Here is a 25,257-nt window from a genome sequence, read left to right on the forward strand (position 1 = left end):
CCGTAAAAGCCTGGAGGCGCTAGAAGCTAAAGTAAAGGTGGGGAGGACGCTTAGTATGACCGCACAGACGCGCGAGACACCGAAACGGCTCGAGTCCGGAGAGAGGGGTCATGAAAGTGTAGGATTTTAGGGGGCCTACGACGGCGCTTTCGTCCATCTGCACTTCAACCCGGAAGGTAATCATGTGAGGCTAGCGGGGAGTCTACGGGTGCCCGGAGGAGGACGTGTGCACATCCTCCTTGCACCACGAGAGGCGCCGGTTTCTCTAGCGGTGGCGCCTGCTCCTGCGGAGACTGCAGCTTCTGACCGCTTCTCTTTCCTTTCCTCCTCCATCCCCTCCACATCCCACAGCTTAGTGTAGGTAAGTGGGCGCGAGGCAATCTCGGTGTGAAGTGTCCTTGGAGAGGGGACGGGAAAGAAGGGCGCGAGCCCAGCTGATGGTGCTTGGAGTGCAGGCAGCGCGCGCGGATCCCAGTACGCGCCTGAGTGCGGGAGAACCCGGGATCCAGGCGGACCAGCCTGCACTACGAGAGGAACCCGGGAACAGCAGTAAACGTTCGAACACATTAGAGGCATCTCCTAGAAGGATGGCCCCTTCTCGTTCCCGAAGGTAGATTGTTAGAGACACAGGGAAGAAATCCCGCAGGTAGGATCCTGGGGAGGAGGGAGGTATTTTACCATTCTGCAGATGAAAGAAGCGATGAACGTCTGAGGAATCAAGGAACAGAGGAAAGTTGTGTCTTTTAAGTTTAAAGTTTATTTTGTCCGGTACCGAAAAGTTATCAGTGTGGAAAAGCACAGATTTTTATCAGTGTGTCTGCAATAGTGAAAGCATAAAGGTTGAGAGTCGTATACCCGAATTTGTGCTATCATTTTTCTCCCTACTCCTTTTTCCACCTATCGTCCTACAAAAAGTCAGTTTTGTTTCTTTAAAAGAAGAAACACAAAAAAACAAAAAACCATTCAACCAAACACCGGCTGCAAGAGATAGAACTTTAAAACCCACTGGTGCTTCCAATAATTTACAAGCCTTGGGCTTGTTCCAAGCACGTATTTGTCTAAAAGCACCACATTTCAGGTAACCACCCCCACCAAAAAAGAAATTGCATTTTCCTCAGCCCATCCAGGCAGTTCAAGTTAGAAAGAGGTAAAACCCCCATCCACTGTCGACTTCTTTAGAAAGGTATTTGTTAGGATTAATCAATAGAATCCTTTATTCTGAGTTAGAGTACACACATACCAGAGGTATAATTCGATTAAAAAGTTACAGGTGAAGTGGTTGAAGCATTGCTTAAGGAATACATTTTCAAAGCCAAGATAAATGGGTCATAATGTTGTGGTATATACTGACGGGTAGTAGATGGCAGAGATTTCTATTTAAGTACCTGTGGTATCCGGGATTAATCAGTCCTGTGTTTTTGTTGTTGTTTGTTTTGTTGTTTTGAGACATGGTCTCTACATAATCCTTCCTGTCCTGGAATTCAGTGGTTCTCAACCTGTTGGCCAAGACTTTCAGGGGGTCAGATATCAGATATCCTATATACCAGATATTTACATAGCAATTCATAACAGCAAAATTACAGTCAGAAAGTAGCAGCAAAATAATTTTACAGTTGGGGTCACCATAACATGAGGAACCGTATTAAAGGGTCAAGGCATTAGAAAGGTTGAGATCCACTGCTCTATGCAGACCCAGCCGGCCTCAAACTCACAGATCTGCCTGGGTCTGTCTCCCTAGTGCTAGGATCAAATGGATGCACCACCATGTCTGACTAGTCCTGTGTTTTGAGGAAAGCAGCAATAATCCATATCTTCCCTTTGCTTTTTCTGGAGGATGGTGCTGCAGAGCTAAGAGGCCTCTCCATTATGTGAGAGGCCACTAAGACTTGTTTTATTTGACCTAGAAACAAAGTTTCAGGGGGAGGAAATGTTAGCACTGGTTGGGTGTATTTGGGTAAAGTGCTTTCTGTTGAAGATAGGAATTGATAGATGGGAAAAAAATAGATCCCAGGAATGTTGGATAACATTCTAGGTGAAGCAATACTTCAACAGCCCAGCAAACATTTGGGCATAAAGACTGAGAGAGTTATTTGGAGAGAATCAGCTAAGTTTAGAAAGAGGACAGGGCAGGAAAGGAAGCCAAGCAGAATCCTGTATATTCTGTTTCCAGTATCTGTTTTTAAGGCTGCATTAGGTTCTGTTGCAGATTTAGTCAGCATTCAGTAAACTGACACTACAAACACAAGATGCTCAAGTGTTTTGAGCAGTAGAGCTAACTTATTAGCTGTGTTTCTTTAACATGTCTGTTTTCATGTAGCCCTGCTGGTTTTTATATTCAGTTTTCTTCGATGAAAGCCTTAAGATACAATGGTGGAAGCAACCCACCATCAAATATTTTAATTTTTTAATTTATTATTAGTGTGTGCCAGTGCAGGTGGTTATGCACAGCAGGCTTTTGGAGATAAAAAGACAACCTTTCAACTTTTGAGAGTCAGTTCTTTCTTTCTACTGTGGGCTCCTGGGATTTCACGTGAGGACTTGTATAGCAAGCACTTTTACTTGATGAGCTATCCCACCAGCCCTTTGGGATTTATTATTATTATTATTATTATTATTATTATTATTATTATTATTATTATTAATGTCAGTACTCAGGGCCATGGGGACTTACTGAGTAATTCTAAAGTGCGGAGGGGGGGAAAAAGAGAAGAAAAACATATTTTCTTTCTTTACTTTATAACATGACTTTTGGATTAATATTTCCAGTGTTACAAACTCAGTGTGGCCAAATACAAACACTGACTCACATCTTTTAATGTTCCAGTCTCCTTTAAAATCTAACTGGCACAGCCTGGCACGGTGGCACACACCTTTCATCCCAGCACTCGGGGAGGCAGTGACAGGCAGATCACTATGAGTTCGAGGCCAGCCTGGTCTACAAAGTGAATCCAGGACAGCCAAGGCTGCACAGAGAAACCCTGTCTCAAAAACAAATAAACAAATAGATAACAAAAAAAAGAAAATCTTCCTGGCACTGCCCTGTATTCACTTGCCTAAAAGCTATCTTAGAACAGATGAGTTTATTAACTCACATTGTTTGTTACTGCTCAAGCCCCACTGCACACTCGCATTATCTCATGCCTGAACTATTACAAAAAGTTCCTTTCAGGGCTCATTACTTTGTGGCTGTAATCAATTAACCTTCCCAAAGGTCATTACAGTCAGTTCCCTCTTGCTCATCTAGAATTAATAAAACGTCAGCAAGTAGTATAATCGCAATAAATGTCAGTTCCCTCCCTTACCACCTATTACCCAGCCCTGCCAGGAGAAAGAACATGTCATAAACTCGAGTGCCTCACCCTTACCAATGTGAGTTCAAGAACTCTCCTTACACTGAGAACAGTTTTTAGTGAAGGAAAGGGCACTGAAATCCATTCCATGTGGGTAACAAAATTTGACTATGTAGACTACAAAAGAATGCAATATTTTCTGTTTTTTAAGTAAACTTTTAACTTTAATTTGACAATAATAATTGCCAAATTATTTAATATGTTTATACTATTTCATTCTTTGTTCTTTATTAAACAAGGTGACTGTCTTGCTATGTTTTAAGATTAACTCTTTTACAGTTTTATACATGTGTATACTAGTTACACTCTGGTTCCTCTCTCTTGTCTTCTTCCCTCTCAATTCCTTTCCCAGATTCACAATGTGGTTTTGTTGTGTGACCCATTTGGTTTAGTCGCAGCCATCTGTGTGACCACTGATTTAGGATTGTCCACTGGAGCCTGGCGGGGGTCACCACTGGGGTACCCAGCTGATGGCAGTGACTCCCTCTTTCCCTGGATTTATTTGTAGGAAATAGTTGAACAATGAGGATTAGGACTCCCTGAGTCCCTCGTCCATGCTTTCTGGCTGTTGAGCAGGCTCATTGCAGTCATCAGCAGTTTGGGGGAGTTCTTGACTGCAATGGCTGTTCATAAGATGACATTGCAGCCCTTCTTCCTGTCTACCAGCCTTTGCAATCTTTTCTCCCAGTCTTCCACAGTGTTCCCCAGAGCTTTGCTGGAATACTATAAACTGCTTCTTTGGGGCCTCCCAACAGCTAGGACTGTAGGCATGCGCTATCATACCTGGCAAAGTCCTTAGTATTCTTAGATACCATGAGTATTAAGCAATGCCGATGACAGTACTCAGATTTCATCAAAGAGAATGCAGCAAATGTGTTACTGCTTGTTAAGATTTTGTGTTGATTTCCATTTCGAACAAACTGCAGTGATTCAAGAAATGGTAGCGATGAGCCAGTGTGCAAACTCCACAGCCTGACTTCTGTTTCTCGTTTCACTTGTTTGAATCTTACCTTTCACTTATTTTTTTTATAATTAAAAAAAAAGTGAGATTATAATTAAAGTATTTCTATCTCCTTTCCTTCCTCCAGGCCCTACAATATAGCCTTCCTGCTCTTTTTCAAATCCATGCCTTCTTTTTTCATTACCTGTTACTGCATGCTACATTCCTAAATATAACCTGTTTAATCTGCATGATGTTAACTTGTATGCATGTTTTCAGGGTTAACTAACTGTTTAGTATTGGGCAACCAGTTGTGTGTCTTCCCTGGGGAAGACTATTTCTCTCTCGGCATTCCTTAGTTGCCTGTAGATGTTTGTGCTGAGCTGAGGCCTGTGAGATTTTGTCTCCACTTACCTTTTTTGAGTAACCCAGCTGCTATTACTCATTCTCAAATACCCAAGTTTTTTAGTGTTGGCCACGTAGTTTGCTCCCTTTAATAGAGGCTTGTACTTGCTGCCTTAATCCAAAACCGCCTGGAGTAATAACAAATGCGTGATGTACCAATCAGGGTTATGTCCTTAGCATGCAAATTTGAGGGGACAAGGCAGGGACCCAGCCAAATGTGTGCTCCAAATGTTCTTGGAAGTGTGTTTGCAGATGTACTGCCATTGGTTGGGTACAGTTTTTCTTCTAAGCAGGGTTGGGGGAAACCCGAGATTGAGATCAGAGAGCTTGACAGACATTTGTTTCCCTTCATGCTTGCCCTGCTTGGCGTTACTCCTTCATCCAACGATTCTTTCTCCGTGAAGTAGTGGAGTGAGTACTCCCTTGCTTTCTTGGCCCCTGGTCAGCTGTTACAACTAAACCACTGAAGTTTTGTAGTCCTTTTTTTAGCTGCTTCTCAAACTTGTGTGGTTGCCCCACCTTTAAGTACCCTGATATTAGTCAGGTGTGGTGGCTCATACCTGTGTTCCCAACATTCAAGATGAGACAAGCCCTGGTAATTTAAAAAGAAAGAAAAGAAAACTGAAGAATGTTTTAAGGAGGTAGACACGTAGTACACACATTTTGCACCATTCAGTGGGGCTGCACCATTACCTAAAAGTTATTTTTCTTTAGAATTAGAATTCAAAATTTCCTTATGTCAGCACATTTCCTTGCCAGCTGTGTGTTATTATTAGTAGGAAGGAATGGTTCTCTAGAAGATAAAAGGGTCTCTAGTCAGACGTTGTGGCACAGACTTGAGAGGTGGAGGCCAGAAAGGATCCAGTGTTCAAGTCCAGCCTCTGCTACATGTTCAAGGCCAGCCTGAACTACACAGGTCCCTGTCTCAAGAAACAAACATACATTCTTTTATGTGAGTATAGAGTGTGCAAGGTGCAACTCATTGGGTTTCCCTCTTTGGCCAGTTGTTCGTGTTCTACATTGGTTACCTGTGGTTATGGACACCATTTCTCTCAGCCAGTGACACTTTAAAGCTTGCTTAAGTAAGAGGAGTAGCTAGCTTGTCTGTTCTAGGCAGGCTGTGCATGTCAACATGCTAAGTGACTGTCTCTGAGTTGTCATGTCTGTGTTGCTTGCTTCCTTTTTATGTTCAGATTTCACAAAAAAATGACTTCTTCCTGACTCTGTCTGTCCTTCATAATCTTTCTCTGTAAAACTGGGATCACCTAACAAGTTTCTCGTGTTGGTCCTTGCCTTTCCTCACTAGCGGCCCCCTAAAAGAGAGGCCCATGAAGGCAGAGCCTCTCTTTCATCTGCCCACTGTGTGTTGGGGTCTTTAAATGGGTCTCCTACAGGGTTACTAGCCTAAGATACTCTTCAGATACTACTTTTTTTTTTTTTTTTCAAAGCACAAGGGAGTATGAATGCATCTTGTTTTGTTGTTGATTGTATTTTTAGGTAAGGAAAATGCTGCTTTTATCTTTGTAGACTATTGATGCCTTTGTAGAAAATTGATGCCTTGTGGTAAATTTAAAAAGGTATGGCCTAATAAATGTTTATTATTAAACTATAATTATTACAACGGTATTATCTAACCCGCTATGAATCAAATAAAGACACAGACACCTGTTATATTTTATAAAGTCTTTATCTGTGGCATTGCAGACATTAACCCTCTAAACTAACATTACCTCCCAACTCCAATCTCGAGCTACCTCTCGTCCATGGTCCCAAAATACTTTCTAATGTGCTCCATCTCCTCCATCTACACTGATACAGCCGTGTGCTCCTTTCCCATGCTAACCCACGGCACTGGTCCATTTCCTTCTCTGATCCTGCCTTCTCTCCTTTCGGTACCTCAGCCCCAGCCTGCAAAACCCAAACTTCACCTACCTTTCTTCAGCCAAATCTCAAACTTCAGCATTTTTTGTATTAACCATTCAGCTTTAAATTAGGTGGAACAAGGCTTACACATCAGAGATAGTAAACGCGAGAATGCGCAGGGACCAGATCTCAGGGGTGGGGCAGTATTAGCATTAAAATACATAGCACAAGACCAACCACCCAAAGGTGCCTATACAGTTTATGCTGTGGATTCTTCAAACATAGAGTTTCAACTAGTTACAGGTTGGCATTGTTGGGGTGGGCAGGGGGTGGTGGGAGATATGCCCATGTTGAACTTAAGGACTTTTATTTTTTCATTATTCCCTAAGAAATATAACACATGTAATTTATTGTTGTAAAAGGAACTTTTATTCTCCTGCTTTAATTGTTGTGTAGGAGGCTAACTGCCTGTCTGCTAACCTAGGCCTACGATGTTTCCAGCCTCTGAGACTTACTGCTAAATAAGCTCACTCTTTCTTGTTCTTACTGAACTGTAGTCTGGCTGGTTCAACTCAGCTGTTCTGGCTCAAACTCCTGTGCCAGCTGACTTTTTCAATCTGGCTTTTCTCTTGGCCTCTGAATTGTTCTGCTCGGTCTCCAACTAACTCCAGCAATCTGCTCTAATTTCCTGGCTCCTTCTCATTCTCTGGTTCATTCTCTCTTCATCTGTGTCTAGCTTGTTCTCTCTTCAACCTGACTCTGTATATCTGTTCTGGTAAAACTGCCTGCTCTCTGTCTCTCTCTCTCCATTACCCCACAAGTAGCTTCCCTTTCCTCTCTCTTCTGAGACTTGGGCATATCCTGTTCTGTCAAGTCTTTCTCTGATTCATTACTGTTTCTGCCACTCAATTAGACATCACTTTCAAACATGGGGTGCTTACTTCTACAAACTACCTTCATTGATTGGGATTAAAGGCATATACCACCATGCCTGGACCTAAGCTTTTCTTTACCTGAAACTTTGCTCTATACCAGGCTGGCCTTAAATTCAGATCTGCTTGCTTCTGTCTCCTGGATTAAAGGCATGTTGTATTCCATCCGGATCACACAGGCCTAGAAGGTCTTTAGCTGTGATCTCTTGCCAGAATAGCCATGTTCTGAATGAACATATAATACTTAATACAATACACATTGTATTTAGTATTATATGTTTCTAGAAATGATTTTAAATGTACAAGAGGATATTAATAGGCTAAATGCATATGTTACACCATTTAACTTAAGTGACTGCATAAATGTTTGTATCCAAAGGAAAGTCCTGGAATCAAGCCCAAGCCCTCCTTGGAAACAGAAGTGTGAGGAGGTGTAATAGTTTCGAAGACTTAAGGTTGGACTAGTCTTGAGAAATGTAGGTGGTAAGGAATGGAGAGTAAGAGTGAAAAAGAAAGCCTTAGAATAATTCAGCAAGTCCAAAATCTATTTTGCTGGGGTTAGAGCAAGGCTTTGTTCCTGCCAGGCAAACGCTCTAGGATTTGACCTGCGTCCCAGCCTAGCCCAGCAGCTAAATAACAGTTCCTGAGAGAACAGAGGAAGTTCTAAGAACCACTATAAATAAAAATCCCCATAAAACACACACATATGCACGCATGCTCTGAAGTCCCATATTGAAGGGACTCACTTGGGTGCCCAGTACAGCATCAGCCGAAGGTGTGGCTGACTGCAAACTCCCAAGCAGTAAGAGAATCTAAAGGGTTAGACTCCCCAGCGGCAGCACTGAAAGCAGGACAGCTGAGAAATGACTCAGGGTGACTAATCAGCCCTAAGGGCAGGACAAAACCAAGATTGCAGAAAGGCAAGGTCCTTTCTGAAGAGTGTGCCAAGGGGCAGGCAAAAGTCTGCCCTTCATTGCAGACTGTCAGCACTAGCTAACTACAGCTGGGACTTGCATACTTGCCCACACTTAAAGCTAAGTGGGACACGATAGTATGCATGCTTAATGTGCATACATAACCACACGCTTAATAATGTACATAGTAATGTACATGCTTAATCCCATTTATCTAAGCCTCAAATTCTTAGAAGTGCATACCTGTAATTTCAGCACTTGAGAAATGGATGCAGAGGGCTCAGTTCCTTGCTGGCTGGGCTATGTGTGACTCTGTTTCAGGAAACGAGTAGGAAGGGCTAAGAGCTGTGGCTAAGTAGGTAGAAGGCTTGCCTACCATAAACCAAACCTCAGCTCAGTCCCTGGCATCGCAGGCACCAGGTTTGCTCCTCGTCCCAGCACATGAGAGGTGGCGGCAGGGTTAACAGAAGTTCATGATTATCCTCAGCTACAGATCAAGTTCAAAGCCAGCCTTGGGTCATATGAGACCTTATCTCAAAAAAGATGAAATAAGGAAAGGAAGAACTTATCATTCAGGCTATGAATGAGTGGCCCAATGAGTAAAAAGTCTTGCCACACAAGCCTGACAAACTAGGTTTGATTCCCGAAACCATGGTGAAAGGAGAGAACTTACTTCTAAAAGTTGTCCTTTGACTGCCAGGGGCTCACTGTGGCATGTGTGCCCACACTCCCACAAAAGTACAAAAATTAAAAAAAAAAAAAAATGTGGGTTGTTCCTGGAGAGATGGTTCAGCAGTTAAGTTCTCCTCCAGAAGACCCAAAATCAGCTCCCAGCACTCCCATCTGTAAAAGGAACTTTTATTCCAGGCCAAGCTGAGCAATTCAGAGGCTGAGAGAGAAAGGCCAGAGTGAATCAGTCAGCTGGGAGAGGAGTTGGAGTCAGAACAGCTGAGTTGAACCGGCCAGCCAGGAGCTCAGAAAGAACAAGAAAGGGTGAGCTTATTCAGCAGGAAGTCTCAGAGGCTGGAAACATTCGAGGCCTAGGTTAGACTGTACGGAGGCTACAAGCTTCCAGGACTAGGCCTAGGTTAGCAGACAGGCAGTAAGCCTCCGAGACAACAATTGAACCAAGCAAATAAAAGATAGGTTTGCGCATATCAGTTCTCTTACAGTGGCTTGCAATTCCAGTACCAGAGACAGGATACCCACTGTGCTCCACAGACCTCTGCATACTGCGGTATACATTAACTCACACAAGCACACACATACATAGTCAAAATGAATCTTGATTAGAGGGGGAAGAACATATAGATGAGACCTCCTGCTTAGCCTAAGTGAGGCCCTGGGTTCAACCCGGAACAAATGAGGAAAAACAAAGCAGAAAACAGACATAGACCCTAAAATTATTGAAATGCTATGGCTTGGCCCAGACTTTTATAAAGAAGAAGCAGAGAAGTAGAAATGGCCATCCTAGATGCCTCTGTAAGCTTAACTCCCAAGTCTGGTGTGAGGGTGCTGCCCTCAGTGAGGACGCTGCACGGGGGATCAGGAGTTCAAGGGAGCCTGGGATGCATTGTAAGGTCTTGCTCAGAAAGGGAACTATGCTGTACAACAGTGGTAATTGACTGCAACCACAACAAGAAGTTTATGGGAAGGGCCGTGTCACCCTTCAGTTATTTCTCTGCAAAGTGACATTTAGAGTGAGTAAACTGCGGGTCGCGGTGACACATGCCTGTAAGCCCAGCGCTCAGGAGGCAGAGGCAGCCTGGTCTACAAAGTGAGTCCAGGACAGCCAAGCCTACACAGAGAAACCCTGTCTTGAAAAACAAAACAAAACCAAATCAAAACAAACAAACAAAAAAGGAAAGAAAAAAGAAACATCCAGGCAAGAATTCAGGTCCATCCTAGATTCAGCTTACATTAACCAGGGTTCAATCAGTGAGGTTTTCTCTCTTTTTCTCAATTTTTGGTTTTCTGAGACAGGGTTTCTCTGTGTAGCCTTGACTGTCCTGGACTCACTTTGTAGTCCAGGCTGGCCTCAAACTCGCAGTGATCCGCCTGCCTCCCTGAAGTACTGGCATTACAGGCGTGTGCCACTGCACTGAACTGCCTGGATGTCCCTGAGAGCCTCTTCCTCCCTTCTTTGGCCATTCTCCCAGAGAGTCCCACAAGAGAAGACGCTCTGTCAGGAGAGAACTTCGCTTTAATTAATCATACTTTGCTTAGTGACCCATGCTGGGTGAGCCTGAACAATCTCATTCCTTTACAGCACGAACTTTCCAACTGAGGACTGTGGAGACCAACTAGGTTGAAATGGAGAACCAAGAATCAACAGATTCTTCTCAGAACGCTAAACAGCACATTATTTCAGAGGAGGTAGGTAGAGTTTTCTTTTCCCTGTCCTTTTTCTTCCTCACATAACAGTAAGTTTTAAATGAGTATGCAAGCTATTATTTTATTGCTGTCAGGTTTCTATTCTTAGATAGTTTTCAGATGTTTTTCACTCTCGTTTTAAGGCTAAACCACGTTGTGCTCTTGTCTGAGAGCAGTGGTCTATCAGTTTTAATTACATGAATTTATGAAATTGAGAGTAAGTAGAGAAATTCTTCTTTAAAAAAATTGCCCTGGATAAAAACAAAAAAACCCAGATATATGGTTTTGGACATAATATGTGGTTTTGAGATTTCATATTTAATAATTATATCTTAGCTGTTTATCATCCTGGCATAAATGTTTAAATAATAAAAACTTAAATTATTCATTGTAGTTCAAATTTCACTGAATTCTAGAACTAATTCTGCACCTAACTATATTGTTGATTATAGTGGTTTTTCTCTCTCTCTCTCTCTCTCTCTCTCTCTCTCTCTCTCCTTAACCAATTGTAGTGGACAAATTTTAAATATTTCATCTTGGAACTCTGGTCCCGACACTCTTCTGGAATTCTTTTTGATTTAGAATCTTTCCACGTTGTCTGTGAACAGATCTGATAATGATTAGGTTGGTGTTAGCAAGAGGGTGGGGCAGAGGGATGCTAGTAAGGAAAGCCTGTTACTTCAAGTTCAGATTCTCAGCTTAGTGTAGTGCCACGGGTAGGCCACGGGTGAGCTGTCGTCTCAGTGCCGCATGTGAGCTGCCCTCCAGACTCCTTGGTGTATGGGTAGATCAGTTTTCAAGCCTGTCTTAGATTGAGTGGGCACTTGGATGTCAGAAAGAAAATCTAGTCTTTGATTTGTTTCCCACAATCCATTTTCCTAATAAACTCTTAAAACCACACACAACTGTGGCCAGCTTTGCACCCATACCTGGAGTCAGAACGAGGAACATCCAGGTCTCCCACGCCTTGCACTCCCTTCTGATCCCTTTCTCTCCCAGCCCAGAGCTATTTGTGTTTCTCAGGGAGCAAGTGTCTGCTTTTACCCCTATCCTTAGATTTTAATTCTTTCACCCTCTTAGCTGTACCTGAAAAACTCAAAAACAAACAGAAAAACAAAAAAACAAACAAAACAAAACAAAACAAAAAACAGACCCACCTTTAGAGGAAACAACTTTGAATATGTATTCCAAGCTAGAAACTTGCCCACAATTATTGGGAGAGAAGCAGATTGGAGGAAGGGAACATAGAGAAAATTTGAAAGAACACACTTTTTGATTTTTAAAAAGACCAACTTGGTTTGAAAATTTTCCTGCCTTATAACTGTCTGCTTTTGTTTTAGTTGATTTCAGAAGGAAAATGGGTCAAATTTGAAAAAACAACTTATATGGATCCAACCGGTAAAACTAGGTAAACTTTTTTCTTTTCTTTCTGTCTTTGGTCTTTCCAGGTCTCTGCTTGAACGCAGTGTCTGCTTGAACACTGGTGTTTCAAGTGTTGTAAGCTCTCTTTTTAAACAAAGAATCAAGTGCAGCTCTTACTCCATTGCTAAGCCATTTGGGTCATTGATACTCTGAATAAAATTTAATGTCTAAGTTAGAAGAACTAAAAATAAAGCAAAACCTTTGTTGGCTTTGGAGTAAAACATGGATGTTTATACCTTACTCAGAAATATAAATTGGAAAAAAAATTCTGTAAGAAATAATAACATTATATCAAGATCATATAACTTTTTACTTCATAGTTCTACTTCTGGGAATTTGCTAAGAAAATTACTGACTATTTAGATTTAGATTTATGCGTTAAAATGCATATTAAACGTCCTAAAATAGAGATCATGCGTTAGGGACATAGCTCCATGGTAGTGAAAGAATGCTGTTTGTGCACGCACCCGCGAAGCCCAGAACAGGGTGTCAAGTGCCCTGGAGCTGGCTACAGGGAGTTACGAGCCACTTTGCATGGGTACTGGGAACCAAACCCTGGTCGTCTTCAAGAGCAGCAGCTATTCTTAACCACTGAGCCATCTGTCCAGGCCTGATGTATGTGTGTGAAGCTTTAGAAAATGGTGTGTGAAGAAAAGCAGGGCCCACATCTTTCATCTGAACACTAGGGAGATAAAGGCAGGCAGATCTCTTCAGAGAGAAAGAGAGAGCCTGCCTATAATTAACTTTTCCTTGTGTTTCCCAGATTTTATTAAAGAAAACCATTGCTGGCTGTTTATTTATTTATTACATATAAAGTGTTCTGCCTGTACACCAGAAGAGGGCACCAGATCTCATTATAGATGGTTGTGAGCCACCATGTGGTTACTGGGAATTGAACTCAGGACCTCTGGAAGAGCAGCCAGTGCTCTTAACTTCTGAGCCATCTCTCCAGCCCTGGCTATTATATTTAAAAGGAGCTGTGGATACAGCTCAGTGGTATAGCACTTGTTTAGCATGTGCAAAAGGCCTGGTATGATCCCATTATCTTTACAAAGATAAATGTAAATCACTAAGGAAAATAGTGTTTTAAATAGGTTTACTATTTAATAAGGAATAAAATAAAATTAAGCTGGATAACAAATTCAGCTTTATTTTATTTTATTGTAAATGTAAATCACTAAGGAAAATAGTGTTTTAAATAGGTTTACTATTTAATAAGGAATAAAATAAAATAAAGCTGAATTTGTTATCCAGCTTATGTCACATGAATTTGTTAGGGGAAAAAAAATCTCATTTGCTGTACAATCACGAGGGAATCATGTGGTTTTTTTTTTGTGTGAGCAAATGCATTTATCATCAAGGTGACAATAGTTGGATTTGCTGATAATGACTGAAACAAATTTTGATTTGTGTCTGCTGAACTAGCACAAGCGTTAATAAGGCCCATTTTTAGAGAGATGTGGGAGACATTAAGAGACAGCAGACAGAGAGCTAACGTATGAAATTAGCAGAGGATGGTACCCAGGAAAGCACATGCTAAGACTACGCTGCGGGGTACAGTATGTGCAACGCGTTTCTATTGTGAAATAGATACTAAATGCTCAGCATCCTGAAATAGTTTGGCTCTGTGCTTCCTTAAATGGAGTTTATAACACAACATGCAGCCTTTAACCCTAAAAATCTAAAGCAGTGGTTCTCAGCCTGTGCGTTGCAACCCATTTGGGGGTCAAAAAATCAGAGGAGTCACATAAGACCATCGGAAAATACTGACGTTTACCTTGTGGTTCCTAATGTAAGTATGACAGTAGCAAAGTTACAGTTATGAAGTGGCAGTGAGAATAATGTTATGGTTGGGGTCACCACAACTTGAACTGTATTAAGGGGGACAGCATCAGGAAGGTTGAGAGCCACTGCTCTAAAGAGTCTATGTCAGTTCATATATGCACCCGTAGGTGTCTGTATTCTGCTGCTCATACTGTATCGCTCATTGCTTCTTAATTACTTCACTTGACCACTGTAGTGACGCCACTCTCTTTGTTTTCCTTATTCCTAGTGTATTTGGGATGGGACCTTCAGTGCTTTCCCAGTACTATCTTCAGTCTTTAGGACTAACCTTGAGCAACAGCAGAGAGAGCTATGGCAAAAGGTGTTTTGTCTCTCGTGATCTGTATTACTTATTGGAGGTTGCTTGTTGGTCGGCTTCTTGCTACTAACAGGAGTGTCAGGCTACTGTGAGTTGTTGCGGCAGTCTGTTTGACTTTCATTTGCCCTGTGAAAATTTGGGTGCGGTGCTGCAAGGGGTACAGTTGATAGAAAGGGGTTTTGTTTATTCTTTTCTTTTAAGCCAGATCAAATATGGGGGGCTTTTTGTAGAGATGTGTTATTATCAGACCTCAAGGACAACCAGGAAAAAATACGAGCAAGAGGGACCCTCAGGGTAGGAAGCCTTATAACTAACTTTACTTAGCCCAGAGCTTTCTAGATTCTAATCCCACCTATAGAACACAGCATAACATAACGTTGGATGCCTGACCACCTCCATCATTATTGTAGCATTGCTTTTTCTGCCCCAGAGATGAGAATCAAAAGAAAGGGGGACATTTCCTATTATTCCCTCCCCCTTTCCAACAGTGTATCAGGTTGTTTGTTTGTTTGCTTGCTTTTCCTGTAATGGACTTTCCATTTAATTGTACCTGATGTTCCTGTGAGAGCAGGTAATATGTTTATCAAAACCTGAGAACAAACGGCCAGGAACAAATCGCTAACATGAAGTGAAGCCATAAAAGGGAGCAAGAATATGACATCCAGAACTTCACCACCTCCTCTAGGGACCTGTCTTTCCCTTATCCATAAGGCTGCACTCATGCAAAGAAAATCTAATTCTCCAGATAAGTGGGAATGTGCCTTCTTGCACTGTGTAGTTTGGTCCCATGTTTTAAACCTGCTTAATTTCAGTAGTTCCAGTGCTTCATGTTGCGCATGGCATTCTTTGTTCCTGGAAAAGCATCTGGAATATCCCTAGGGGCTAACTGCATCACTGTGGGAAGGTCTGGACAACCGCACTGCCAGCTCGTGCTGCTCGCCGTGGCCTGACATCCACACCAGAGTGTTCTGAGGATGCAGTGACCCAGCCAGGGCTCAGCCGCTTCCTGCTTAGGTGGCAGCCAGAGGCTGGGGGGGGGGGGGGGGCAACAGTTTCCTTTCTCTCCACATGGCCTGCAAGAAAGCGCAGGTCTTCACTGTGCTGACCGGTTTCATTAGCATATTTGCATGCATTGCATCTGTGACGTGCTAATAGTGTAGAGAAAACCTGAGAACATTCTTCCCTTTGGCACTAATGATTTTTTTTTCTTTGTTCTCTGCCTGCATAGAACTTGGGAAACTGTGAAACTTACAACCAGGAAGGGAAAATCTGCTGATGGTATGACTATTACAACTCTTTATAAAGGAAGTTAGCACATGAGATTGTAAGACCATGTTTAATATAACCAAAGACCTCAATGCAGAATTACCCTCAATTAGGGCCTTTTAGGTGTGACTCTGCTGCTTTTACAATGCTATGTTCCAAAGTTTTCTGTGTAAGTAACTTCTGGCTCCTGTTTTCTAAGCCAGGAACTGTTTTTGAAGGAAAGATGTGTCGACTTTGTAGCCAAACATATGTCAGTGTAATTTGAAGCCATGCACTGGGCGGTGTATGAGGACCACTGGAGTCCTTTGTACTCTGAAAGTGGGGGCTTTTGGGTGTGGAGAGGTGAGCTCCTCACCACCTTCATGCTTCAGTTGAGAGCAGAGAAAATCGGGAACGGGGTTCAGTTCACATCTCCTTTCCATGCAAGCACAAATGCCTTAGCTGCAGCCACAGCAGAACCACCCCGGCAGCCACATGTGGTCTGAGGAAGTCAAGCCACTGATCCAGCTTTGCTTTTCGTTTTCCCATCTTTATTTGATTTGTTTTTAAGACAAATTGTTTTGAAACAACATTGTTGTTTTTAAGACAAACAGTTGCTTTGCTGCAGCTGCTCTTACCTGTCAAAGCATGTGGGAGACACTAACCTCCTTGGCAGTGTCTCTCCAGAGCCAGTGGCTCTCTGGCTTTATTTTAAGGCCAGATTTTTTGGAGAGGAAGAGCTTATATTCTACAACAGCAAAAGTCAATCCGCTGTCAGAGAAGACACAGTGGCTCTTAGCTGGCCTCTGGCTTAAAGGAGATCTAGCAGCATGCAGACCTCTCTCTCGACCAGACTCCACTTCACTGGCTGCTGTGTGGGAGCAGGGCTTCCCATTCTTGGCCCTGTGTGACATGTTTAGTTTCAGTTTTGCTTTCATTTTTGTAAGAAGTTATGGCTGGGTCTGTGGGTGCACACCTGTAGTCCTCTGTACTTGGGAGGCCGGGGCAGCATAGTCAGACTCCGTCTACAGTAGAAGATAGAAAACAAACAACCCGATATTATAATAATTAAAATGAACTTTTTATAATTAAGAAGGAATGCCAGACAGCATGTTACTTGTGTATTTTTAAATGAGGCGTTTCAAATTCGGTTGCTTAAGTTAAGTGCTTACTGCCTAACAGCAAATTTGGAGTGATCTGGACGCACTGCCTTCAGATCTGGAGTTTCTGTCGGACTGCTGGGAACAGGGCTGTTCACAGGTCCAGCTGACCCTCCTTAAGGGTTCCTCAGCTTTGTTTCTTTTGGCAGCTGTGTCCATCATCCCGGTGCTGCAGAGAACTCTTCATTATGAGTGTATTGTTCTGGTGAAACAGTTCCGGCCCCCGATGGGTGGCTACTGCCTGGAGTTCCCAGCAGGTGAGTCCCTCCACCGGGTCCTGGCCTGACACTGAGCATCGCATTGCTTGCGCTTCGACATCTTTTCATCTGTCCAAGTGGCTGTACGTGCACAGTAAACGTGGCTAAGGCGAGGGAAATGGCTCAGCAGTTAAAGCCCTCGCAACGAAACACGGGGGCTTCAGTTTGGATCCGAGAACCCCATGTCAAAGCCAAGTAGGTATGGAGGCTTACCTGGAGTTCCAGCCCTGGAGGGCGGACAAAGTCCCAGGACTAGTTGGTTCTTACATGCTTCTTACGTCAGTGCCAGTCCTCCATGGGCACACCCAGCAGTTGAGCAGGCTGGTAAGACCTCATGGGCCAGGCAGCTGCAGGTCTGACTGAACTGGGCCAGAAGGATGGCGGAGGGCTCTTACGCCAGGGTCACTCCTCCACATGCGCACACCATGCTTTCATCCTGAGGCTTCTTCCAGCCCTGGCCACATTCGGGGTCGGCCACGCCCCGTTCCACATAGCCTACTGAGGCCTGCAGTGCTGTTCCTGTCTCCTAGAAACTGCTGCCACTCACGCATCAGTTATCTCGCCTTCTGTCACCAGCAGTCTCACTCACGAGAATTGCACAGTGGTGAGCAGTTCAGCCTCTGAACTGCACAAGCCGTAACCAAAGACAGCTTGATCGACCATGAACAGGGCAAGGAAATTGCCTTGATTTTTATGTAGAGGGATTTTTCAGTTTTGCTGTAATTAAAGAAGCCATCCAAAATCTGATACACAGTGTTATAGCCGTTCATTGGGCTGTACCATAGGAAGAGGTTAATAAATCCCATGCATCTGTTGCAAGTGGTATACTTACAAAGCGAAGTTCATGAAGTTCAGGTACGTTTACCCAGCACGCACAAAGCTCTGTGCCACATTCGCAGGCTGAAGTGGCAGTCCCAAGGCCTAGTCCATGGCAATATATATAGTTAATTCTTTCTCACTTGCCATTTTAAAAAGAAGTTAGTAACACTGAATGCGATTTAATAACCTACATTGTACTTGTTCTTTACGTAGTTGTGTTCAAGAAAATAAGTCTTGAGTTGATACTTTCCTCCTATTTGGCCTATTTGTTCCTCATGGTGACCATAATAATGACCTAGTCCACAGCCTTCAGGGTACTTCTTCCTGCCTCTTTATGCTGGGCATCAATATTTTCTGTGAGGAAGGGACCAAGATAAGTAAAGTGTCATCATACAATAAAAGGAAACAAAAGAATCAGCTTCTTGTATTGTAGCTACATAACTGCCTCTGAGCCCTAGCCCATTTGGCCACCAGTGAATTACCTTTCCTCACAGTACTGACCCTCATGCACAGAACATGGCTGAGATGTTCATGAGAAACATCTAGGTAAAAGCACAAGGCAGGGGGACACCGACTGTAACCTCCTCGGTGTACAAGGGTCAGCTCCTTAGCAACTGTTAGAAAGATGTTCAAAGGACACCATCTTTCCATCTGTCCTCCAGGGCTCATCGAAGACGGTGAGAGCCCTGAAGCAGCTGCCCTTCGGGAGCTGGAGGAAGAAACTGGCTACAAAGGTGATGTTGCAGAATGTTCTCCAGGTTCGTATTGGCATTCAGTGTCAGTTTCTTGAACGTTAATAAAGCAAGGGTTCTTTATGGTCAGGGCACAGGCAGAAGGGAACCAGGAATTTTGATTGGTCTCCAGCCAAGTGTGGTGGCATATGTTTGTGATCTTAGCCCTGCAGGGCTGAGACAGGAAACTAAGAGTTGAAGGTCAGCGTGAGCTACACAGTAAGAAAGCATTTCTGTGTCCCTTTCCCCCCCAAATTACAAAAGGGGGTTATTCTCCCTCTGTTGAGTAACTGCTCCTCTGCATGAGAGCAAGTTGAAGGACCTGAAATTGGAAAATTATGAAACCAAGTGTCCTTCAGAGCACAGTAAACCTTACTCCTTACTTACTTGTCTGTGCCATAGTCCTCACTAGAAGTTTCTCCCCCTCAAAACCAAGCCCTCAGATTTCCTACACTTGACTCAGGAACTCCAGGAAGTCTGAACACATTTTGAGTACATACAAGTTCTGTGATCCTGTACAGCTGTTGACTAGATTGAGCGAACCCTGAACTCCACCTCTTCTGTGATATCTAGTGACTCAAGCAGCAAGGGACTAAAGCACTTGCCTCATTTCCTAAGACACGCTGTCACTTTTTTTCACAGCTGTGTGTATGGATCCAGGCTTGTCAAATTGCACCACACATGTTGTGACAGTGACCATCAATGGAGATGATGCAGGGAATGTTAGGCCAAAGCCCAAACCAGGTAAGGATGTGTTAGATAGATTTAAACTGGTTGAGTTACATTAAGTATCTTTTTTTTTATTATTATTATTATTTTTTAAACAGTTTGTGTGTAGCCCTGGCTGTCCTAGAACTCACTCTGTAGACCAGGCTGGTCTCTATTTTTTTAGTTTTTCTTTTATGTGCATTGATGATTTGCCTGCATGTATGTGTATGTGAGGGTGTCAGATCTTGGAGTTACTGACAGTTGTGAGCTGCCATGTGAATCCTGGGAATTGAACCCAGGTCCTCTGGAAGAGCAGCCAGTGCTCTTAGCTGCTGAGCCATCTCCTCAGCCCCACATTAAGTATCTTTTAACTTGCTAAAATGAGCACAGTATCACTGAAAGAGTCATAGTCTCTTCAGGTTCTTCATTGGTATTTGCCTGCTTTTCAATGTTGCTATTTTGGCATGTTCTCTTTAGTATTTCATTGATCTTTTATTCTTTTTGTAAGATGTTAAACTACAAAAGTTATAAAATGTATGGGGTTTGTTTGGGTTTTTGGTTTGGTTTGGTTTGGGTTTTGTTTTTTTTTTGGGGGGGGTTGGTTTTTCAAGACAGGGTTTCTCTGTGTAGCCTTGGCTGTCCTAGAACTCACTTTGTAGACCAGGCTGACCTCGAATTCACAGAAATCCACCTGCCTCTGTCTCCTTGACTGCAGGCATTACAGGTGTGTGACAAAGCACCCAGGTATTTTGATTTGTTTCTTTTCAAGATTGGGTTTCTTTGTGTAGCTGGAGCAATCTTGGCGCTCACTCTGTAGACCAGGCTGGCCTTAAACTTGGAGATCTGCTTGCCTCTGGCTTCTGGGTACTGAGATTAAAGGTGTGTTCCACCATTGCCCAGCTGTGTGTTAAATTTTATAAAATGTTAAATGTCTTTTTTTTTAAAAAAAAAAAAAAAACATGATTCCCATTTAATAATATGCATCCCAGGCCCAATTAGAAAGTGAGAAACTTCAATATTACCTTAGTTTTTGTCTACATGTGTGAGAAAAGATGTTAGTACAGGCTGCAGCTTGTATTCAACTGAGTTCTGTAGTTAGAGAATTTGTAAGGTTATTCTCTACACTAAAATATTTTCTAGCAAGGTGGGGTCCAAAAGCAGTATGCTGTCAATTCCCTGTCCTTTCTTCCACCCCTTTGAAGGTAGATGGATGGATGATGAATACACAGACACATACACACACACACACACACCATAGTAAATCATGTTTGAGTGGTAATTTCTTAGCCTTTTAAATTATCCCTGCATATGCTTCATTATCTCTTTGTAGCCAATTTTAAATGCTTAATTAAGCTGCAAATATTCATAAGACATGGAAGACATTTAGGAGCCCCTCAAAACTTTAAATTTGGGAATAAAAATAGTGAGCTTAAGAGTTGTGATGTTGGCCAGGTGGTAGTGGTGTATGCCTTTAATCCTAGCACTCAGGAGGCAGAGGCAGGTGGATCTCTATGAGTTCCAAGGCCAGCCTGGTCTACAGAGTGATTCTAGGCCTGCCAGAGCTACACACAGAAAAAACCCTGTCTCAAAAAGCAGGTAAGTAAGTAGATAGGTAGGTAGATAAGTAGGTAGATGGTAGGTAATAGATTAGGTAGATAGATGGGTGGGTGGGTAGGTGTCTGGATAGATAGATCTATAAATCAATAGAGAATGATAAATTTTGTATTCTATATTTGTCCGTAGATTAAATATAGTAAACATGCATTACAGGATCTGCTTAAATTTTGCTGTGAAATGTCTTGATTTAGATTTAAATTTTGCTGTGAAATGTTGAAATTTACTTTATATTTAGTAGAGTCTTACCTTAGGTGTCTGTTAGACTCTTCTACAGTCTTTAATGATTTGCACTCAAGTCTTCCAAAGATGTGTCATGGCAGGCTGTGCTAAAATCTAAGTCTTCCCTCTTCATTTTCAGGGGATGGAGGTATGTTATTCAACTCCCGGTGGCTGGCCCTGTGATGGCTTTCTGTAGTGGTAATGATGGCTTGCAGATATTGGGGCTGTTGGGGTTCAAGCCTGGATCCTGTTCTTCAGCTTTGCTTTCACTGCATTCTGTTTGTTTAGAATTTGTGGACGTGATTTCTTTACCAAAGAATGATCTGCTGGCTAGACTTGACGGTAAGCACTCTCTAGGTTATTACCAGCCTTCTCTTGATCCCACCCCCACCCATCCCCTCCCCTATACACTAGGGCAGTGAGTATAATTTATCTTCATCTCATTAATGTCAGACATCTAAAAACTGGTGGAAAATATTGTTGAGCAATGCTAATTTTCCTTTTCAAGTGATGTACAGTTTGAAAATTTTAAAAAAAACCTTGTTTAAAATTTTCTCCCTACATGATGATTATTTTTCCTGCTGTTTAGCCAAAACTATTGAGTGGTTAAGGTCTTTGATCCACACCGGTGCCAAGGTGTAAATATGTACATAGTACTGTTGTGCTGATTTGTTAGATAGTCTCTGTAGGACGTCAAGTCTTACTAAGGAGTCTTGAAGGAGTTCCTCGACACATACTTGACTGTGAGAGGCTGTGCAATGAACCTTAGAGAATTGGTCGTCATTTGGTTAAACCAGCTCATCCTACAGAGACATTTCAGAAATCCTGTGAGATATTGGTAGACCTCCCATAAGAGATAATGTTAATGAGGACATAGCGAAGACCCTCCTGGGTGGCCCTGTGCCCCAGCTTTGTGGATTCCTGTTCACTTACTTGTGAGGAAGCAGATTTTTCTACTGTTTTAAAGTACTGGCTTTGGAGATTGACACAAAATAACTTGAAGTATTCATTGATCGGAACCCCTTTAAGAGCTGTCCTTAATTCCTCCATGCCCAGTGGCTTATGGCTTCACTTCAGAAACAGAGAGCTCTATTTTGAAATGCCTATTACTTGTTAGAAAAGTTAACTATCTTTCAAAAAACTATGATTTTTAGATTCCCACACTTCAATTACATCACCTTTTCAAAAACTAGAGCTAAGATAAATTCATGTCAATACCTAAATCCAAATGAAGCATCTTCAGTTACTCAGAAAGGCCATGGCCACCAACATCAGGGAGTACAACGAATGATCTGATGGGCTTGATTGGGTTTGAGCTTGACCATCACCACTGTCAGCAGTCTCTCATTTTCCCACATCAAGAATAAGTCCCTTCCTGAGGGTGCATGAGACTAAAACAGATACTGTAGGCAGAAGACTTTACCCCTAGGTGATTAAATAATACATGATAGATGTCTCTTTTATGTACAGAATATCTTTTTTTAAAGTTCCTTCTCTTACCCACCTGACTTCCTTCTGATGATAGAAGGGGACTAAATCAGCAAGAAAGAATCAGTTTACCTAACTTCAGTATAATCAAAGTATAGTAATCAACTTTCATGCTAGTTTGCCACAGAATAGCAATCAATACTGTTGTCATTCACAGGTGGATAGGAAATGAGCCCTGCCTTGAGGATTTGTCCACCTCTGAGCTTGCCCAAACAAGTGCCTAGGAAAACAGGAGACACTGGGGCAATGAGATGGCCAAGTGCTGAGCTTGATGAGTCATCTGGGGCTGGAGAGATGGCTCAGAGGTTAAGAGCACTGGCTGTTCTTCCAAAGGTCCTGAGTTCAATTCCCAGGCATCCACATGGTGGCTCATAACCATCTATAATAAGATTTGGTACTCTCTACAGGCATGCAGGTGTACATGCAAGGCAGAACAATGTATACATATGAGTCATCTGTGTTGCTACTTTTAATCCTTTACTCTTCTTTTAAAGATAGGGTATGCCCCCAGTTTCTAGTATGGCAACTGGCATACAATCTGAACAGTGGTTGACTAGGCTCTCCTGTCACTGTCTAGTCTCTAAACTGTCGTTTTTGCTTCCTTAGCTTTGGTAGCAGAAGAACATCTAACAGTGGATGCCAGGGTCTACGCCTATGCTCTGGCACTGAAACATGCGAACTCGAAGCCATTCGAAGTGCCTTTCCTCAAATTTTAAGGCCAAGGAGGACACTGGCCATGTTTTATAAATGAGACCATAAGGCCTTTACTTACTATTCGGTGTATTCACTTAGGTTTAATGTAGATTGAAAATCAGCTTTTTCATAAAATAAAAGCAGCACAGACCATGTGGTATGGAATTATAATTACAGAGAGGATGTATGCAACCTTCATTTTAAATTTGTTTAATATTCATAAAAATGAACATAAATATTGGTGGCTATGTTTAAACTTCTTAAACCTCACCTAGTCTAGAGGTGGGATATTTCTCAGGAATAGACTTGAGCTCCAAATTAGGTCAGCTATTTCTACCCTCAACTCCTAAAATAAAAATTAGGTACTTAAGTCTGCAAATAGCTATTGGGTTCATGTTTCAAAATAAAAGGGTTGGGGTTTTTTGTTTTGTTTTCTTGAGACAGGGTCTCACTGTATAGCCCTAGCTGGCCTAAAGTTTGCTTTGTAGACCAGGTTGGCTTTGAACTCCCAGAGATCCACCTGTCTCTGCCTCTCTGGGTGCCAGGATTAAAGGTGTGCACCACCACACCTGACCAAAATTAAAGAGTTTTAAAAGAGGGGCTCAGCATTTTAAGAGCACTGTCTGTTCTTCCAGAGGTCCTGAATTCAATTCCCTGCAACCACATGGTGGCTCACAACCATCTATACTGGGATCTGGTGCCCTCTTCTGGCATGCAGGTGTACATGAAGCTAGAGCACTCATTAAATAAAGTTTTAAGAGAAACCCCAATAGGGACTTACTTAGCTTCTCCTAATTCTCATTGATGTTCTATGTGGTTATTTGAGTAGTAGACAGAGGTAAAACCAACAAAAGTAATTTTGTGGTACATCCTTTTAATCCACCCTCTTGAGAAGCTGAGGCAGGAGGATCATGTGGCCAGTTTAGACATAATGAAACTTGTTACCTCAAAAATAGTTTTTAAAATGTACTTAGTATCTTCATAAGGCCATTTAATTCCTAGAGGTGTACCAAGATGTTCCAGCAGTGAACACAGTTAACATAGTAAGGCTAAGCTAAGAGACTGAAAACTCAGGGCCTTTCCCTCAAGTATGTACATACTAGTTTCCTATTCTTACCTCAGAAAATATTTGTTTTCTAAAGCTAAATCCACAGTAAAAAGATGGACACGGACCATGAACATCAACATCCATGACATACATAGCTGTCAGCAGTCATGGGTGTAGGCAGATATATTAGCAACTATCTGCAACATAAACTACACTAGAAATGCAGAAATGGTTTCTAGTGTATGCTGTACCTAAAGGTCATCACCCCAGAGTTCTGCCAGCATTCCAGGATCATTTCCTGGTTCTGATGAGCTCAGCTATTATGATTACTGTAGCTTTCAATAGCTCAAGGACTGTTCAGTTGAGCCTCTAGCAGCACTCGCAGCATGATGCTTGTTGGGCAGCTCACCATGTTTGCAACCTGATCCAGAGGTCAAGGCAGACCCCTGGACACCTTGTAGAGATGGTTTTCCCAAAACCGTCAGGTACCGATGCTGAGTGTTATTGCCGACAGCTATTTTTATGAACAAAAATGTAAGCACTTTATACAAATCTTTATATTGGTCTTCTTAAAGAAGGTTGAAAATAATTCTGGAACTTTACAGACCAAAGTCTGCTTTCCTAATGAGTGTAGAAATCAAGACCCATCTATTTATAGCACAGTAGTCTTCCCTGTAACTCCAACCCTTAAAAAAAATGCTTTTAATCATGGGCATGATAGTTCTCCAATGGTAATTTTTCCATGAGTTCCCCAGGATCTCTATTTCCCCATGTTGCTTCCTTCTGAAATGAAGCTGCAGGCTGCATATATTCATCCTTTAGAAGGTTTAGGCCCAAGTGCAATAGAAATGACCTTTGGGATTGGTCAAAACACAAGGTGTGTCCCATTCTCCCTGGCCCTCATGCCTCTCTCCTCTAGGAGTGCAACTA

General features: G+C 42.4%; 1 protein-coding gene across 1 annotated transcript; it reads left to right on the forward strand.

The window, feature by feature from the left end:
* Nudt5 (nudix hydrolase 5) lies at nucleotides 1–23,517 on the forward strand. Its single transcript, XM_055593754.1, has 10 exons — nucleotides 1–176; nucleotides 10,674–10,780; nucleotides 12,118–12,185; nucleotides 15,571–15,620; nucleotides 16,897–17,004; nucleotides 18,486–18,581; nucleotides 19,197–19,298; nucleotides 21,238–21,246; nucleotides 21,387–21,440; nucleotides 23,193–23,517. Exons 2-10 carry the CDS (start codon nucleotides 10,718–10,720, stop codon nucleotides 23,300–23,302), a joined length of 660 nt encoding a protein of 219 aa, XP_055449729.1. The 5' UTR covers nucleotides 1–176; nucleotides 10,674–10,717; the 3' UTR covers nucleotides 23,303–23,517.
* The last annotated feature ends 1,740 nt before the right edge of the window (nucleotides 23,518–25,257 follow it).

Source organism: Psammomys obesus, unplaced genomic scaffold (genome assembly GCF_907164565.1).
Source record: "Psammomys obesus unplaced genomic scaffold, mPsaObe1.curated_primary_1811, whole genome shotgun sequence".
Taxonomy (NCBI): Eukaryota; Metazoa; Chordata; class Mammalia; order Rodentia; family Muridae; genus Psammomys; species Psammomys obesus.

What these genes read in the sequence shown, in the direction of transcription:
- Nudt5 (XM_055593754.1), top strand. Translation starts at nt 10,718, where the DNA reads ATGGAGAACCAAGAATCAACAGATTCTTCTCAGAACGCTAAACAGCAC. An exon ending in CTGCCTGGAGTTCCCAGCAG is followed by an intron (nt 17,005 to 18,485) that starts GTGAGTCCCTCC and finishes TCTGTCCTCCAG; the next exon opens with GGCTCATCGAAGACGGTGAG. An exon ending in TCTGCTGGCTAGACTTGACG is followed by an intron (nt 21,441 to 23,192) that starts GTAAGCACTCTC and finishes TTGCTTCCTTAG; the next exon opens with CTTTGGTAGCAGAAGAACAT.